General features: G+C 39.4%; 1 protein-coding gene across 5 annotated transcripts in view; it reads left to right on the top strand.

Moving 5' to 3' along the window:
* The window catches only part of nrg2a (neuregulin 2a), a 70,303-nt gene that overhangs the window by 27,762 nt on the left and 25,827 nt on the right, over positions 1–16,714 (top strand). For all 5 annotated transcript variants that reach the window (XM_039778163.1, XM_039778161.1, XM_039778162.1 and 2 more), the window contains exons 2-3: positions 4,251–4,416; positions 5,555–5,673. In XM_039778163.1, coding sequence (XP_039634097.1) covers positions 4,251–4,416; positions 5,555–5,673 — 285 coding nt within the window. The remainder of the gene's footprint in view (positions 1–4,250; positions 4,417–5,554; positions 5,674–16,714) is intronic.

The following is a 16,714-nucleotide window of genomic DNA, read 5'->3' as shown; positions in this document are numbered from 1 at the left end:
TCTTGAATAACAGAATTATCGCAAAAAAACAGTTTGCAGTTAAAACTGCAGTTTTAGACTGCTTAACCAATGAAACAAACCTAGACACCGTTTTGTAATTGTTCAGTGTGGAGGAAAACCTATTCTCTGGCAGAAACATGGTGACATGAACATTTTGGTCAAATATGTTGAGGGCACCAAACTAAAAATGGGGACCAGTTCTGCTGCTTGTAAGCACATATGAATGATTTGGCTTACTTTGGTCCTAATTTAACCAAAGTAGTAATAACTATTTTTCAATTTACTGTACATCTAACCAGGAGTTCATGTATTGTGTTGACATTGTTTACTCTGCTTTTTTAAAGACTGGATGATGTGCAGAAACCCTGGTAAGAATTGTAGCATTGACCAAATCAGAATAGTAGAACTGATTTTGATTTTATTGAAGTTTGACATGCAGTGTTGGACATCTCAAAATGTTTTACTGTCACAGAGAAACACAAAACATAAGTTATTCATTTGAGTAAAAGAAACTATTAGGATCATGCCTGTAGAGTTTAGTGAGAGAAAAGTAGTGTTTTGAGTCACATATAAACAATGTAGCAGATAATTATTTGAGGAAAGTGTATTGCTTGTGGTGGGAGGCTGTTGAAATGATCTCTTTGAACAGATGTTGTGTTACAGTGACTAGTGTGCAGTGTCTGAAGACCATTTCCATATGCAGAACCCATAGCCGTCTCACCATGTAATTTGTCTTTTGACAACGTGCGGTAAAGTGACATAACACAAGAGTAATCAGGGATACTTTGTCTAGAAGGGGAAACACAAAGGCATGCCTCAGATTCCTTTTCTAAGCTCCTGGAAGTAAAACAGAAATGTTAACTCAATATACGAGCAATGCATTGTTAATTCATCAAGTGACTTTGTTTTTGAACCTCTTTCTAGGCTGAGGTTTCCAACTGTTACCCAAGGCATGAGCTGTTGACACGCCAGTTAGGCTTCTATACTCAAATTTGGTTTTTATAGTCCATGTCTGCAGCTGCCCCTCCGCATCAAAAAGAGAGAATCAGGCTGTTGTTGAGGCAAGGGTTTATCGTTGCTGCCTGACACTTTTTCCACTGGTGTAATGGAAAATGAGATGGAAAAGTTGTTAATGGAAAACCATTTGTCTCCAAGAAATTATTCTATTCCCAATGATAATCACTCTTTATTTTATTGTTGGAAAACATACATTTATTCATCAATCAATTCATAAAATGAACATGCTTTATGCCAAGTACAGTTGACTTGATTTTACTGTACTTAAGTTGTGTCCATTACAGTATTTACTTTATAGTGCTCTGTTTCACATATGTTATTCCAAACATGAGAAACTACTACATAGTATATGTAGTATGTTATTTTATGATTTAGGAATTTATGGATTCTTAGGCATGTGTTTTGTTAATTTATTTTGTGTTACGCAGATTAAGGAGCTGGGAAAAAATATATATTTTTAACATGGACATGCGGACTAATCTCTATGCAGTATAATGAACATCTGTATCTCAAAGCTAGAGTGTCTGATGGACTCTTGTGTCTTTATTAGAACTGTATCCTGTAGAATGAGCAGACCCTCTTACACATCTGGCTCATTGTTGGTTGATGAGAAGTGCAGTCCTGTGTTTCTGTAACTTTTCAAGGCAAGGACAAAGCTTGTTTAATTTGCTTGGCAAGGACAAAACTGTGTCCGGGCGTACTAACTATTCTTTCTTTATGGTGCAACCTCATTCCTGCTGCTCACTGACTATGACTGACAAGGCTTTCCTCGGGCAGTGTGCTGGGTTTAGTCCAGCAGAGTTGAGTGTGGATGGAAATAATGTACATCAGCAGACTTGAGAGCATGGACTGTGTGAGTTTTAAGTAAGTCATTAGATACTGCAGTATAAAATTATTTTATCTTTAACTAGATCTGAATGAAAAGTTTTTTTTGCCAAATTAAATTGTGAAACTTAAGAAAAGCTCATGAAAAATGTGTGATAATCAAACATTGCACATGTGCATATATTATAACCATGTAGTTACAAAACTCTGTGTCATTACGGACAGTACAAATGATTCAATGTTGGTAAGTTTCCATTAGCCAGCGTAATATGAAAATTAGGGGGATCAGTAAACCATAGAGAATTTTGCTGTCTGATCTTTATTTAACATCAAGTCCCATATAGTACATTACATTTGTTAAATAACAGGAAATGTTTAATGAAGAACATCTGGAGCATCAGGAGTCTCATGTTCAGTATATGGTCTATATGGCTTGAGGCTATCGATAAACACACACCACTTGAGTTGATTTGAAATAGTGATACACGGTAAATGTGCAGCCTTAATAATGTTATGACTTTCAGCAAATTATTTTTACAATTTCCTACTGTCACAAACCCTTTTGGGACAGTAAAATCTTGAACTTACTGCTGGAGCAATCGCAGCACAAAGAGCCATCCTGAGAATAAGTTCAGGTTACTAAGTGCCACAGTACAAAGGCACGTCTGTAGAATCTTTGTCTTTATTTTCCAAACGCCATGAATATCATCACTCACATTCTCAACAGGAAGCTGTTCACAGATAAAAGTCCACTGTCTTACCAGCTATAGAGTAATTTTAGTAACAAAAAGCTGCTATTTAACTAAGAATAGTTGTTTTCCATTTAATTGAGCTGTTTGTGAGCTATTTAAAATTTGACATTTCACTATCTGTGATCCAGTGGAAATCAGCACAAAGTGTACTACATCTAATATTGTTACTTAAGTGACATCAAAGGTCTGATCACTCTAAGATTAGTGTATACATTAAGCTAATTCCATTTACAGTATAGCATGCTAAAGTGAGAAGTGGTTCAATGCCTGGTACCAAGGACATCCACGACTGGAACGGAGAGGTGTGACCTCTGGCTCTATTCAGGAGTATTAGTGCCAAGCAACCAGAGGTGGCAGGGCACACTGGATATACTCGCAAGGTACTTGGTTACAGAGACAGAGCTCTTTAATATCCACATCTGCCAGGCATACAAAGCTGTTTGCATGTGATTACTTGTGTATGTGGCTAGTACAGTGAGTTGAGTTAGAATAATTAATAAACAACAGTGACAAAGAATTGGCATGGGACGATTCCAGTTTTAGACCCAACTGTACCCCAAAATCTATCACAACTGTCCACTTATATCCACAAAGAAAATTCAAAATGCAGCATCATTAAGGTTTATTCTTTCTGTGCAGACATGTCGCCTTTACCAGGTCACTGAAGTAGGACAGTCTCTCAAAAAAGAGGACGGCAGGGGATAATTTTGGTGCACCTCTATTTCAATGTTTAATTGAAGTCATTATTATGTATACTTCACTTTGCTTGTCATGCTTTGTTTGTCTTTATTCGGCCGTCATCCTTTAGAGGTGATAAACAGCAAACGGCTGTAATTTGTCGGACTACGCAGTTTAGCACGTGCATGAAATTATAAATGTCACACAGAGAGAGAGAGAGAGAGAGAGAGAGAGAGAGAGAGAGAGAGAGAGAGAGAGAAAGAGAGAGAGAGAGAGAGAAGCCCATGGTTGACCCTTGTTCACCCCTTCTCTCTCTCACTCCGCCCTGGATGAGCCTTCTCCTAAACATGTGTGCAGCTGTCAGCTGGCAAATGTTTGTGTGAGTGTGTGCATGGATGTGTGCATTTGGACGAAGATCAATTTTCAATTTCAATTACTTTTTAAAGTTGTAAATAGTGAATTTGTAAATCTAATATATAATAGAATATACTAAGACCACTTTTTTCTCATCACATATATATAATAAAAATGGCAGTATAACATATGAACATAGCTTAGTAGTTTTGATGTTGTCATTACAACAGACTAGTTAATAATGTCAACGTTTGGGCTTTTCTTCTTTACCCGTTGCCTTTAATTGTGCATCAGTTTGTGGTTGCAAATGTCAGCTTGTTGATGTTTGCTAAATATTGCTTCAGGTGCTTTATAACAGCAATGCCAGAGTGAAGTTCAGCCTGTTTATTAGTCTGAGGCTAAGTTAATAATGTCTCTAGTGACAACATCTGTGGTCACATGAGAGAATTGTTGGCTCAGTCCATAGAGATGATGATTGGCTCTGCTACTCTGTCCTGCTTTATCTCACTGTTTCTCCTAAAACACCAACACACAACCATAAACAAACTGTGCAAACCAAACTATAATCAAGTTTGTGTCTAATGTGGTTAATAACATGAACTTTTTCTTTTTCCCTCCTTTCAGCTGCGGCTCCAAAGTTAAAACCAATGAAGAATCCAATGATAGTGGATGAGGGAAGCAAGCTCATAGTTAAGTGTGAGGCCACAGGGAGCCCTTTGCCCACCTACAGATGGTTCAAAGATGGCAACGAGCTGAAGAAAAGCAAAAAAGTCAAAATACGGAATCGCCTGTGAGTACAAGTCATCCATGTAAACTTAACACAAACCGTGTAAGATGAAAAGAGACGGAGGTACTCCAAAGTCTAAGCAAGGTGGCTATTATCAGCAGACTGTGCTAATGCAGTTTTTCATTAAACTGAAGTTTGAAACTAATTAAAAAATCAATATAGAAGTTGAATAAAAACATGTATGTAATGTTTGGGATTACCAAGACTTATTCCTTCATTGAAATGTAGTGTAATTATTAATACTAAAATCAAGCCAATTTATCATCTCTCCTTATGCCTATGTGTCTTTCTTAAACAAAAAGAAGGTACCTGTGGAGGCAATAAAACACATCCACCCTCAATTCACTACATTCACAAATTACCTTTAGTCACGTTTTGCTTGATGGAATACAACCACCAGCTAATGGTGCCCATACGTTTCAATATAAATTGCTGTTCCCTCTTCCTGGTTTTCTTCTCTGTTGTGGGGCCCACTGCACATGTCCTGGCCCCGCCTGCTCAGTTACTCTCAGCCCATAGAGTTTACATTGGGATGACATTACACATATAAATGAGGTTGTTGTTTTTTTTACACTTTAATCATTCATAACACAAAGAGTCATAATTGGCATTTTTTGCAGTTTGAGGTGTCCTGCCAAAACTTTTACAGATGTCTCTCTAATGATAGCAGCCTATTGCTTTTTGGGCTTTGCTTTTTTATGTTGCAGTTCCACAGTCGGCTGCTGGGGTAACTCAGCAGCAAGGCTGACTGGTGCCACCATATTCAGCTCTCTTAATACATCCGTGGTCCTGTTCCACTCTCTCAGTCAGGTTGGCTTATGATGATTTAATTTAAGGCAACTGACTGTAAACCTCCTGTAAGAATATTAACACATACTGTAAAACCAAGAACACCTTTTATAGTACAGTATGCTAGTAACACTTGTTCCTATGCTTTCTTGTTGTAAGCAGTTTTCCCCTCAAATTTGGCCCCAGAGAAACTGATTATGTAACCCTATCAAAGCAAAGAGCTGTTGCCATGCTGCTGCTTGCCCTGTTGTCTGCCTCGCTGTCCCCCATGTTACCACTTGTTGCGTTTCCATGCCATTTCCTCCCTGCCCTGATTCCCCTGACTCAGCTGTGCGATCGTTGTCTCCCACAGGAAAAACTCCACAGTCCAGATCAGCAGAGCAAAACTGGAGGATTCTGGGAATTACACATGTGTGGTGGAGAACCGGCTGGGAAAGGACAACTCCACTGGCACTGTTAACGTCCAAAGCAGTAAGTACTGACTCCTAAGCAACAAATGAAGTGGCACAGTTGTACATTGTTGATGCTCTTATGACTGCTCTCTTGCCAAATGAGAGATGAAAAGGAGCCATCGCAAACAGGCATGTAACAATGGTAACATGCATGAAGAGCAACTGTCCACACATGTGGCCCATTAATCAGTGGAACAGAGGAACTTGGAGATGAATGGAATTGAAATGCAATGTATGGTGTAATCTCTTAATTTTTCATTCACTGCAATCTGCTGGCAATGTGAAGTCCCACAAAACTACACTGCACAGTGCCTTTGACCGTCACTAGCACACAACAAAAGCATTGGACTATAAAATGTAAAACGTTGCTCGACAGAATATGAAAGTTGTTAAAAAAAAAAAAAAGTGTCTTTAGAGTTTGTGATAGAATCTAACAGGCTTGTTCAGTAGTGGTGTGTGTGCATTGCTGAGTTTTGCAAAGTACTGTAGCAGATGAAAGAGTTTTGATAACAGCTGCTTCCATTTGGTGGGGTGGCGAGTTTGTGTTTGTTCCAAGCAGTGCGGGTAGTGAGTGTATGGTTGCTGTGGGTAGCTTGTTGGAATGGACGGAGATAGTATAAAAACCTTACAGAACAGATACAAATCATGTAGTTTTGCTTCTGCCTCTTGATATTATCTGGTTCCAGACTGTCAGAGGACAATACAGAAGGTTATCTGGAACACATAAGTCAGAAACTGGATGTTCACCTGGATCTGAAGACCGTTATGTAATGTCTCAAGACTTTGATGCTGTGCAGACAAGGGGCTGTGATGTTGAGCAGAGTCAGTGCAGATAGTTTTTTTTTTTTTTTTATCGAACGTAACGTGCATGACGACATTTACATGCTTTTGCAGGTGAACCATGTCTGAGTTGACTAGATTCACGTATTCACAATACTGTTACTGCTTTTGGAGAATCCGAAAAAAAGTGGTAGGTCCCGCATACCCCACCAGAGAGGAGATACTCTCATTCTCATTGCTGACATTGCCAGCAGGATGACATCCCACACTGGCATGAGAGGTATAGCTGGTAAGGAAAAATGGAGGGACTGGAGTTCGGCCATCACTCTGTGTCCTTGTATTCACATTCAGGCACAACAATTACTCCCCCTTCTCTCTTTGTATTTATCAAGGCCACCTTTTAGCGCTATTGTTTACCGTTCGCAGACTTAAGCTGAGCTGCATTATTAGAGTAGCAGCTCTTTTCAGATAAAGAAAGGGCCCATTGTGTTTGAAAACACAGAGATTCTCAGTGTTTCCAACATGTATGTTTGAATTCCAGCAAACAATTGTACAGAAAAGAAGTCATCCATCTTGTATTTAAATGGGGTGGAAAACGCCTCTTTTTTATTTTCCGACATCTAAAAAGCTTCAGTTGAGTTTTATAGCCAGATCCTGTGATTTACAGCATACTGTACGCTTGTTATGACGCTTGGCTTTATTCCAGTGTAATGATATATTTCTTTTGATTCATGAGCATGTAATATTTAAAGGGTCAGTGACGCAATATTCAAAGGCCCAGACATACCATAACATTAATGAAAAGTTAAACAGTAATCACTAAGTCGTGTTAGTTTAATGGCAATTAAATAAAATAGGTAAAATCATTCTGTACGTCCAGCAAAGGTCGGAGGAATCCCTGGTGGTAGCACCTGTTTGCCTGAGTGTTTAATGAAGGCTCATGAACATGTGACTGGTGGCCCATGAAACTCTATATGAGTGCTTGTAACGCAACAATATCATTCAAATATAATATTACAAAGCAGTGAACAAGTGGGCTGAGACGTACAGTAGCCACAATGGATAAAACATGACATGGTACACTAGAAAGTGTTTTTACTCACAGCACACACTGTTTTAAAACATGATATCCCTACATCTGGTGCAAAATATTATCAAAATATGAATATTATCTTTGATAAACTGGGTGCAAATAGTTAAAGCTGATATAAACACATTTTTGCACATATTTGTGTGTGTTCTTTGTGTGGCTGTCAGTACAGACATTTCCTTAAATCACTCCTGGATATTTAAACAATGCCATCACTGTATTTCCTATCATGTGCTGTGATCATCAGATGTCTGTCTCCGTGTGTTTTTGTTTGTGTATGTTCGAATGTGCCCTTTCACTGTTCAATAAAAAAGTCCCATTGTGTTACAACAGCACGCCTAGTTCCGTCATGCTTCAGGGGAGAAGGCAAGACAGGGCGAATCAGGGGTGGTATGTTCATAGGCAGGGGGAGGGCGTCACTGGAACTACATACGTCAATAAAAGGAATTGTCAGTAAACAGTGCATGTTGCTGTGGTTGTCACATGCTGATGAAAGGCTAAAATCAGCAGATGTGTAAGAAAAAAAAGACACATTGCATTTGCAGAGAATGTTTGTGACAATAATGGGCTCTCTCTGCCGATGAAACAGGTTGGATTTAAAAACATCAGTTTGAGCCAAATGTGTGCTTGATTTTGATCCAGTTGACACATTCATTTAGAACAAGAGCTGCTTTTCATCCTAAGGTCATACGAGAAATGGCTATTGTGTTAAAGGGCTGCAGTGGAGTACGTTTGCCTGCTGCAGTATGTTGCCAAAGCAGCATGTACCCGCAGTATTATCTGTGTATGTGTGCCTTCTAGGGAGGGAGAGCAAGGGGAGGGGTGCAGATGTAGATGGACAGAGAGAGCAAAAAATGAAGAAGAGAGCGTGAATAAAGGGGCAGACGGGGGTGGGGGTGGGGGGGAGGGGGATACAAAATAAGGGAATGCATGACAGGAAGCAGACAAAGACATTAAGGTCGAGAACGAGAGGGGTATACAGCTAGAGGAAAGAGAGACAGACAGTGAGGGAGAGAGAAAAGTATGAAGAGGAGGAAGACGGGAGCCTGTGTTGCAGAGGAGCCTTTCACACCCATTTCAGAATGCAGTTAGTGCTTGCTTGCTTTGTCCGAGGCACCTACTGTATCTGATGTCTACTGTCATGTGCTTGAGCATGGGTTTTTCCCACCTGTGTTGTGCCAAGCATGCTAACACAGCTTGAACCTGTTTCATCAATGAAATATCGTAGTGACTTGCGCAGACAAAAAGTGAAAGCTAGCGATCGTAGATGTTAAAGTCAAACAGCAGCATCATTCTAACCCTCACAGTGAAAGAGAACGTAGCACATGGCTGTGCTTGCCTGCTGTCTGTTCTGGTGAAGGCAGACTTTGGGAAACCATCACTCAGCTCCACCACATGGCGAATACAGGCCACCACAAGCTCAGCAGCTCACACAGACTCCTGCACTGTATCACTCATTTGATTTGACTTATTGTGTTTGTGTGCGGTGGAGCGTGGAAGTGCTATTGATTAATATTTTATTTTTTTCCTTATCTCATCATTTTACATTACATTTTAGAGGTACTTTGAGTTGATAATATGCACAGCATCATGGTGTGCAAATTGCCTTGGGCGGGGAAAAAAAAACCACGGTGTTCAAGGCTGAACCTAAACTGAAAGTGAACCCCTCATGCATTTTAAAGCACGCAGTACATTTTGGCTTTATGCCAGCCATGCAGTTTGCCAATAACATTGAATGATTGGACCTGTGTGGTGATTTTACTTGTGTCTGTTTGTTTGACCAGCAGAAGAGAAACACACACTGTCAGCTGTTTGAGTTCCAGTTACTGTGCAATTTACTCAGCGAAGATGGTTGGATGTTCTGCTGAGTTAAACGTTGCTTGTTACCAATGTTTCAGCCTTAAGACTCATTCTGATACTCTCTCCTTCTCCATGACTGCATTTAAGCTGTTTTTGAAACATTATATCAATCAGCGGAGCAATTTTTACATTATTTTTTAAATCCCCAAAACTTTCCTCTCCGTTTAATTGCTTGTATTTTGTATTTCAGCTTTGTGACAGTATGCATAAGAGTCTACAGCATGTGTGTGAGTGTGTGTCTCCTGGTGGTCTGGAATATCATGTGTCCTTTTAGCAGTTTCTGTAACAATTGCTGCCTTTTTCCAGAGTGGTGTTTCCAGCATTATACCCAACCCCCAGTGTAGAGGACCAGAGACCATTTGTTGTCCATTTGGTCTGACCTCTACCCTGTAATCAGTCTGGCATGGTAAGACTTGCTGGCCTTCTGCAGCATGGTGTAGTATATCATTGACTGTTTTCAATAAGGCCAGAATGAAGGAGCAACACCAGTCAAAGTTTGCTTGGCTCCACGTGGCTTCAGATTAAGGCCTCCCATTATCCTACAGGCTGCTGTGTTGTGATAAGCACTTGTGAGGCAGCCATGTGTCTGCATGCTGCAGGTCACATCCTTGGGGGGTGCTGTGCGCAGCTCCACTGAGAGAGGGTGTGAGCGTCCAGGAATGTGTTGATGGAAATCACAGCTGAACATATGATTGCTCCAACCTCAGCAGTCATGCTGGGGCCCACCAGCAACAATGTTGCGCATGCATGCACGCAGGCACACACACACACACACACACACACACACACACACACACACACACACACACACACACACACACATATATACATGCACACATGTGCACGCACCTTGACATGTTTCGCTCCCCATCATGAAGCCAAAGCTGTCACAAAACCAATGGTTAACTAACTTAAAAGGACACAACAGAGGACAAAACAACTATCTAGCATCTCAGCAGCATTGTGGTGTGCTCAGTTTGTTGAGATATAGACTTTACAAGGTGTTGCAACCCGGTCACACATACCATGATTTGATCTTTGCTAAATCTGACTTCAAACTACTGCAGGAAGGTGAATTCACTACCTCATGTACAATGCATTGAATATGATTCAGCTAAAGAAAATACTGATTTCTCAATTTAATAGTTTTTGTTGATGCTTACCTTAAAAGAATCAAAGGATGGTTCTGATTGGAAGTGATTTGGCTCTACAGTGTCGAGCCATTGAGCGTATGCCAGAAAACCAGACCAGCAAGAGAAAAACTGAAAGTGATAAAGAATAAGAACATTTTACACTTTTAGTAACCAGTAAAGTCATTGAAATGTTATGTAAAGCAGATGTTATACTTAAATGTATATACGTAAAATATAGACCACACCTGGTGTCGTAAAGATCTCCTCCTTTTGCATAGCTGCAAAATAGTATAGTCCCCGTTGAAACCTTTATATTATATATCATATTAATATAATAAATATATATATATATATATGTATATATATATATATATATATATATATATATACATATACATACACATTTACATAATATCATGGATAAATACTATACTAGATACCTGAATCTACCTTAATCTATGGATAGTAACACAAATAACAAAGGCAACTATAATGTGCCCAATGCAGCAAAAATGTCCACAGGAGGAAATCCTGTATTACCCACTGTATTACTTAGTTAGCGTTACCGGGAGGTCATATAGTTGCAATGAATGTTTTGCCCAGACAGAAAATCATTCATTTACAATTAGAGAATATGTTACCGATGCATCGTTGCGTTTTAAGTGTTGCATACAGTAACTTACTTTGGATCGTGAGTTAAACTGGGTATCACAGTCATTGTGTCACGAGCCAAACATAAGCAAGAGTTTGTTGTAGCAACCAACGTAATAATAACTTAGATTTATATAGCGCTTTTCATGAAACCCAAGGATGCTTTACACAAGTACAATTTGACAAAAAGAAAATAGTAGGCTAACACAAACGAAAATAAATAATAACTTGGCGCTAAATGGAAGGGGGCTGTGATCTCATGTAGGCTACTGACGTACGACCATGTCTCCCATTGTAAAGTTATTTTATGAATGAAATAGACATACTACATAACTATCTAGGAGAAAGAGGGACAATTCAGGGGCGGTTTTGAATCTTTTACAATCCCGTAATTGTCTCCATCTGTTGAAAGCCCGACTGAGGTTGACTCGTCTGTCACTTTCCCTTTTAGCTTTAAGTTGTTCTTCGTTTAATTTCCTTTTTTTTCTGTGATGGCCCTGTATTAGCCATAACTACAACAGATAACTTCTAAAATAAAATTAAAATACAGTAAGGCCTATATAAAGATATCTCCTTCTACCTTTTACCTGGCTGGATACCCACTAACAGGGTTTTCTGGTGTTAACACTGAAATCTGTGACCCATCAGAATGTGTGACTGTAGAGCCAGTCTGCCTGCCGTAAATCATTTTGTGACTTTGAGGGAAAAATCGGACCCGGGTAAAGGCATTAAAAAAACGATATAAAAATTGCGTTCTTTTTACTGTTAGTCTCGTTTGCTGTTACAGGTCATTTATGATCATCAGATGGAAATTGACACAGTTTCAGAAACATGTAAAAGTTACCCATAGCTACTTTAACCAGTGAAATCATGGTTAATTTCCTGTGGTTGGGTTCATTCCTCATACTTGCTGGAAAAAGTCGGTGACACACAAGAGAAAAAGTATCAACTGATGCTGTGTCACGCTTTGACTCATGTTTTGTACAGTATGATTCAATAACCTTTTAGACTTGTAACGGAAAGACATTATTTTTTGGGGTTTCTTAATTAATATTAACTGTTAGAGAGCAAATCTAACACAAATAAACACCAGACATAAAAAACTCCCACAGCTTTTTTTTCTGTTTTTTTTCCCAGTTATTGGTCTCTGTCTTACGTAAGTGAAGCATTACAGTAAGTACTACTTTGAACTAGATAAACAACAACTTCCTTCGCTCCTTCTATGTCTCCATTTAGTCAGCAGAGTAAAAACAAACCATACTCACTCTACTACGCAAGCAACAAGATAAACTCATCTCTAGTGACGCTAAAGGATGTTAGTTGTGGTTGTGGCTGAATGTGGAGTACCTGTATGCCAGTCAATTCTATTGATTGGTGTGGGTAAGCAGCAGCAGCCATGTCTGAGAGGAACAGGCCTTCACATCTGCCAAGTGTTCTGTATTTACAGGCCGCTGGAGAACAGCTTGTCAGGTTCTGTGGATCAAGCTGCTGTGCTATTAGTCATGCCCACTTTTTCAAAATGATCCTCAGTCCTGGGGTCTGGAGAGGCATTTCTCTGAGGTGGCTGTTTGATTGCACCTGAATCTTAGGTCTTGACAGTTGGCAGGTTTGACCACAAAATCAGGATCAGGTTTTTGCTCTGTGAAGCAAATAGGATGTTGTAATCTAAAAGAAATGCACAGCACAATATAGGGGTGGGGAAGAAAATCTAAAATCGTATGTATCTTTGATTTGATGATTTTCTTTGCGACGATTGTTAAAATCGACTTTTCTCTACAATCAATATTTTTTATTTATTTTTAACCAATGATTTGCCTACATATTTCTGTTCATATGGTACCGCTGACGGTGACTACATCATATCCGTTTCCGGCAAAACAGACCGAAAGCAGAAAATGCAGAAAATCCAGGTTATTTACGTCTTTACAAATGAAATAAATGTCAGACTGATGGACATGTGATGTCTTCTTAGAGAACAATTCGTTTTTAGAAATGTCTCATGTTATATTGTCTCAATAGTGTATCATTCAACTTTTGTTTTTGTTAAACAAGGAAAAGAAAATCGCTATACTCAATACTATTGAATCGCAATAAATTAAAATCGCAATACGAATCGAATCAGCCCCCACGTATCGTGATCAAATCGAGATAAAAGCATGTCGTCCCAGCCCTAGCATGAAACAAACTGTTGCTAGCTCGGACAGTGCGTTTTTGAAATGCTGTTGAATGTCTGACATTTAAAGTTAACAATACAAGGAATTGATCCTGATCTTGGCCGTTGGAAGCAAAACAACAAATGATGTGAACAAGTTTCAGTAACCTTCGTTACCACAAAGTCCTCAGTTCTACATGGTGTAAATCTGAATTAATGTTGCTCCAGCTTACAAGTGTTAAAAGAAACTGTTTATGTTTACACCAGCTTTCCACAGCACAAACAAGAAAATGAAGAAGTTGAAAATAACTTTGACATGAAGGTCAAAATGTAATATCTAAGCAAAACAGTGACCACACAAAACCAACATTTTAAAATCCAATCAATTCATTATTTTCACAGTCCAAGCTAAAATGTCATCAGCTGCAATGAGAAAGTTTGTTATCCTTTCCGACATCCCATCTTACCTCACAGCAGCTGGAGTGTGTCAGAGTTCAGACCTTGTTTTGATCTTCACCCACAATAATGTTTAGTTCTTGAGGCAGTCACAAAATCGTCACTTCGCCCATGCTGCGTTTTCTTTTTGTTTAATGTTAGGGCCTTTCTGTATTAGTGGGCAGCATCCGGTACAGTCGGAAGATCCACAGTAGATGGAAGAGTTTATGTCACAGGCGGATGAACACCCACAGCATCGTAAGCAAGCATCGTGCATCATCACTGAGCCATCTGGATGTTATGTGATGTTACAAATGGGTTCAGTGTATACATACAGCGCAGGACTAAGGAGTACTATATACGGGACATTATATTTATAACCTTTTGTAAACCCTTTTTCAAATCTCAGCTCAGTTTTTAGGTGTGTTTCTATGTTTTCTGACACAGCAACAGGAGCATAGTTTACGGAGCCCTCAACAACTACCTCAAATTAATGTGGTAGAAGATAGGTAATGTTAGATGGTTGACACTTTTTGACGGATGCTATGCTTGGAATGAGTTATTGGCTTTGTACATATGTGCTAATGTGCTAGAGAAGAAGCAGCTGCTGAATCATATCATTATCAGAATCAGAGAAAAAAGTAAAAGATCTTAAATGAAAAAAAGTTTCTCAAAGTGTCATTACATTTAGCTTGCTCTCTAAATTCACTTTAATCATTCACTTTAATCCCGTCGATCCCACGCGAGAAGTGGGCACCCTCAATCAAGTCTTTGCAAAAACAACTAAGTTATTAAAAATCAAAACCCAGCTCATTTTGTAGGATATCCAGTAATCTCGCTGTGTTATGTGGGACAGTTAAGCCCTCAGTGTGAATGAGTGAGGATATTGCTATGTGTGTGTGGAAGGAAGCAGCTGTTACACTTGAAAAGCTGAGTGATGTGAGCAGGAGGTGACATGAGGTTTTGCTGTGTGCAGGGCTTTGTTAACTCTTCCAGGGCCCGGGACAAAATTTAACTTCATAAGATTCCCTTTCAGGCCCCTCTGGTTGACCCCAACTGTGGGTGACTGTGCAGGATTTTGTTTTACCTTTCCGAGTCACTAATAAGCACTGGTACACGCTATTTGTTAATATGATTATCTAAAAATTATTCATTGCATCATAAAGGCTTGCTCAAACTGAGTGAGTAATAATAAGCAGGTGCTTGGAAGTCCAGTGAACAGAGCCAGCACACTATGAACTGAGGGTTTGTGCAATAACTATTGTTCACCCACATCAAACTAAATCCCTGCTCCTCCTATTACTTAGCATTTTTCAGAATTAAAGGTGAGCGATCCTGTGTCTTCGTACTTTTTAAAGTTTTCTTTGAGCACAAGGGAAACGTATACTTACCATTCCATTGCTTAAAGCTCAGGAGCCTAGTTCTGTAGTTTGCTTGCCACAGCTGTCTCTCATCCTAAACCTCCCATTACTCCATCACGCTGCTTCCTTTTGTTGGGGATTTTGTAACTGTGTATTCATCACATCGTGTTTGTTGGGGTGAGTAAGTCCTTTCCTGGGGATTCTGTATGGGGTGCGTCAGCAGCGTGGAAGGCATTTGCTTTTGAATGTGTAGGTGTGAACTGTGGATAGGCCTCACTTTAATCACAGATGAGTGAACTCATCCTTTAGTATACAGTAGGCCAGCAGCCTAACAAATGCTCCGTTTTCAGGATGTACAGCGTGCATGCGTGCATGCGTGCGTGCTCGCTCGTGTGTGTGTGTGTTTGTGTGTGTGTGTGAGCACTTTCTGGCTTTTTAGGGAATAGCAGAGGGAAAACCTTTAGTCCTTGCAGCTGGCCACTACTGTAACTGTGAGCAAAAGACCCAAATATGGAGCTGTGGTATATGTCTTCTGTATCTGGTACAAGGTTGCAAAGTCTGCATTTCCTCAATGAGGGCCAGCTGTTAAAAATGAAGGGCAATCGAGAGATGCGGATGCTTCAGGGTTTGTCCTTTTAAAGTGATGGTTATGTAGAATCGTTTTGTGATACTAATATATATTGTTTACATTTTTGGAAAATTCTGATTGTTTCTGTAGGTAATGTCTTTGTATGTCCGGCTCACTAAAACTACCATCAAATTATTATTCTTTCTTTTCCAAACGAGCTCTTGCTGTTTCTAGTTCCCTACATTTTGTATCCTGTAGACAAATCCGAGTTGTATGCAGAAGAAAACATTACTGCAGTGGCATCTAACTTATAAACCTGCATATAAAACTGTAATAAATGTAAAGGATTTAATTTTTGAAGTGCCCTTTTCCCAGAAATCCATCCAGGAGATCTGGTAGAACCAGTAATATGTAGAAAATATTGTCATAAAATGCTATTTAGATAAAGGTTACACAGTAATCTATAAAATGTAATGAAATTTAGCCAAGTACACCGTTAAATCAGGCTACCTTCATGACATCTAATCTTAAATCAGTCAGACTTAATTCACTGTATTAATTGTGTACATCCCCCACGATAAATCCTTGTATCTCAAATATGCCATTTTCTCCAGATTAAAATGTAGAAAGTGGAGACATCTCCTGTTGTTGCTTCAGCTGAGCAACATCTAGATAAATGTCTCTTCAGCAGCAGATGCTGCTAGAACAGATTATTATTCCTCCTTTTCAAGTTTCAAATGTGGCACCTTCAAATCACAACTTTGCTTCTCTGACCTTTACCGCCAGTGTTGTTGTGAGTCAAGTTTAGAAAAAAGATGGCATCGGGTTCAGTGGCTCTATAGTAAATGACCATATGTACCGGAAACATGGTGAATTTTCCCTTTTAACCAGAGTGATTTATTTCTGAGTGTACGTTCTCACTTAAAGGTGACATTAAAAGTTTTCTGCAGAGTTGTCCTCTTGCTTCTCCTCACATTGTGCTGCTAATCTGTGACTGCAGTGGCCAGAGAAAGACGCAACGATTCAAGTG

Source organism: Perca fluviatilis, chromosome 16 (assembly GCF_010015445.1).
Source record: "Perca fluviatilis chromosome 16, GENO_Pfluv_1.0, whole genome shotgun sequence".
NCBI classification, from domain to species: Eukaryota; Metazoa; Chordata; class Actinopteri; order Perciformes; family Percidae; genus Perca; species Perca fluviatilis.
The sequence above is the reverse complement of the archived record's forward strand: the minus strand, read 5'-3'. Positions and strand labels throughout refer to the sequence as shown.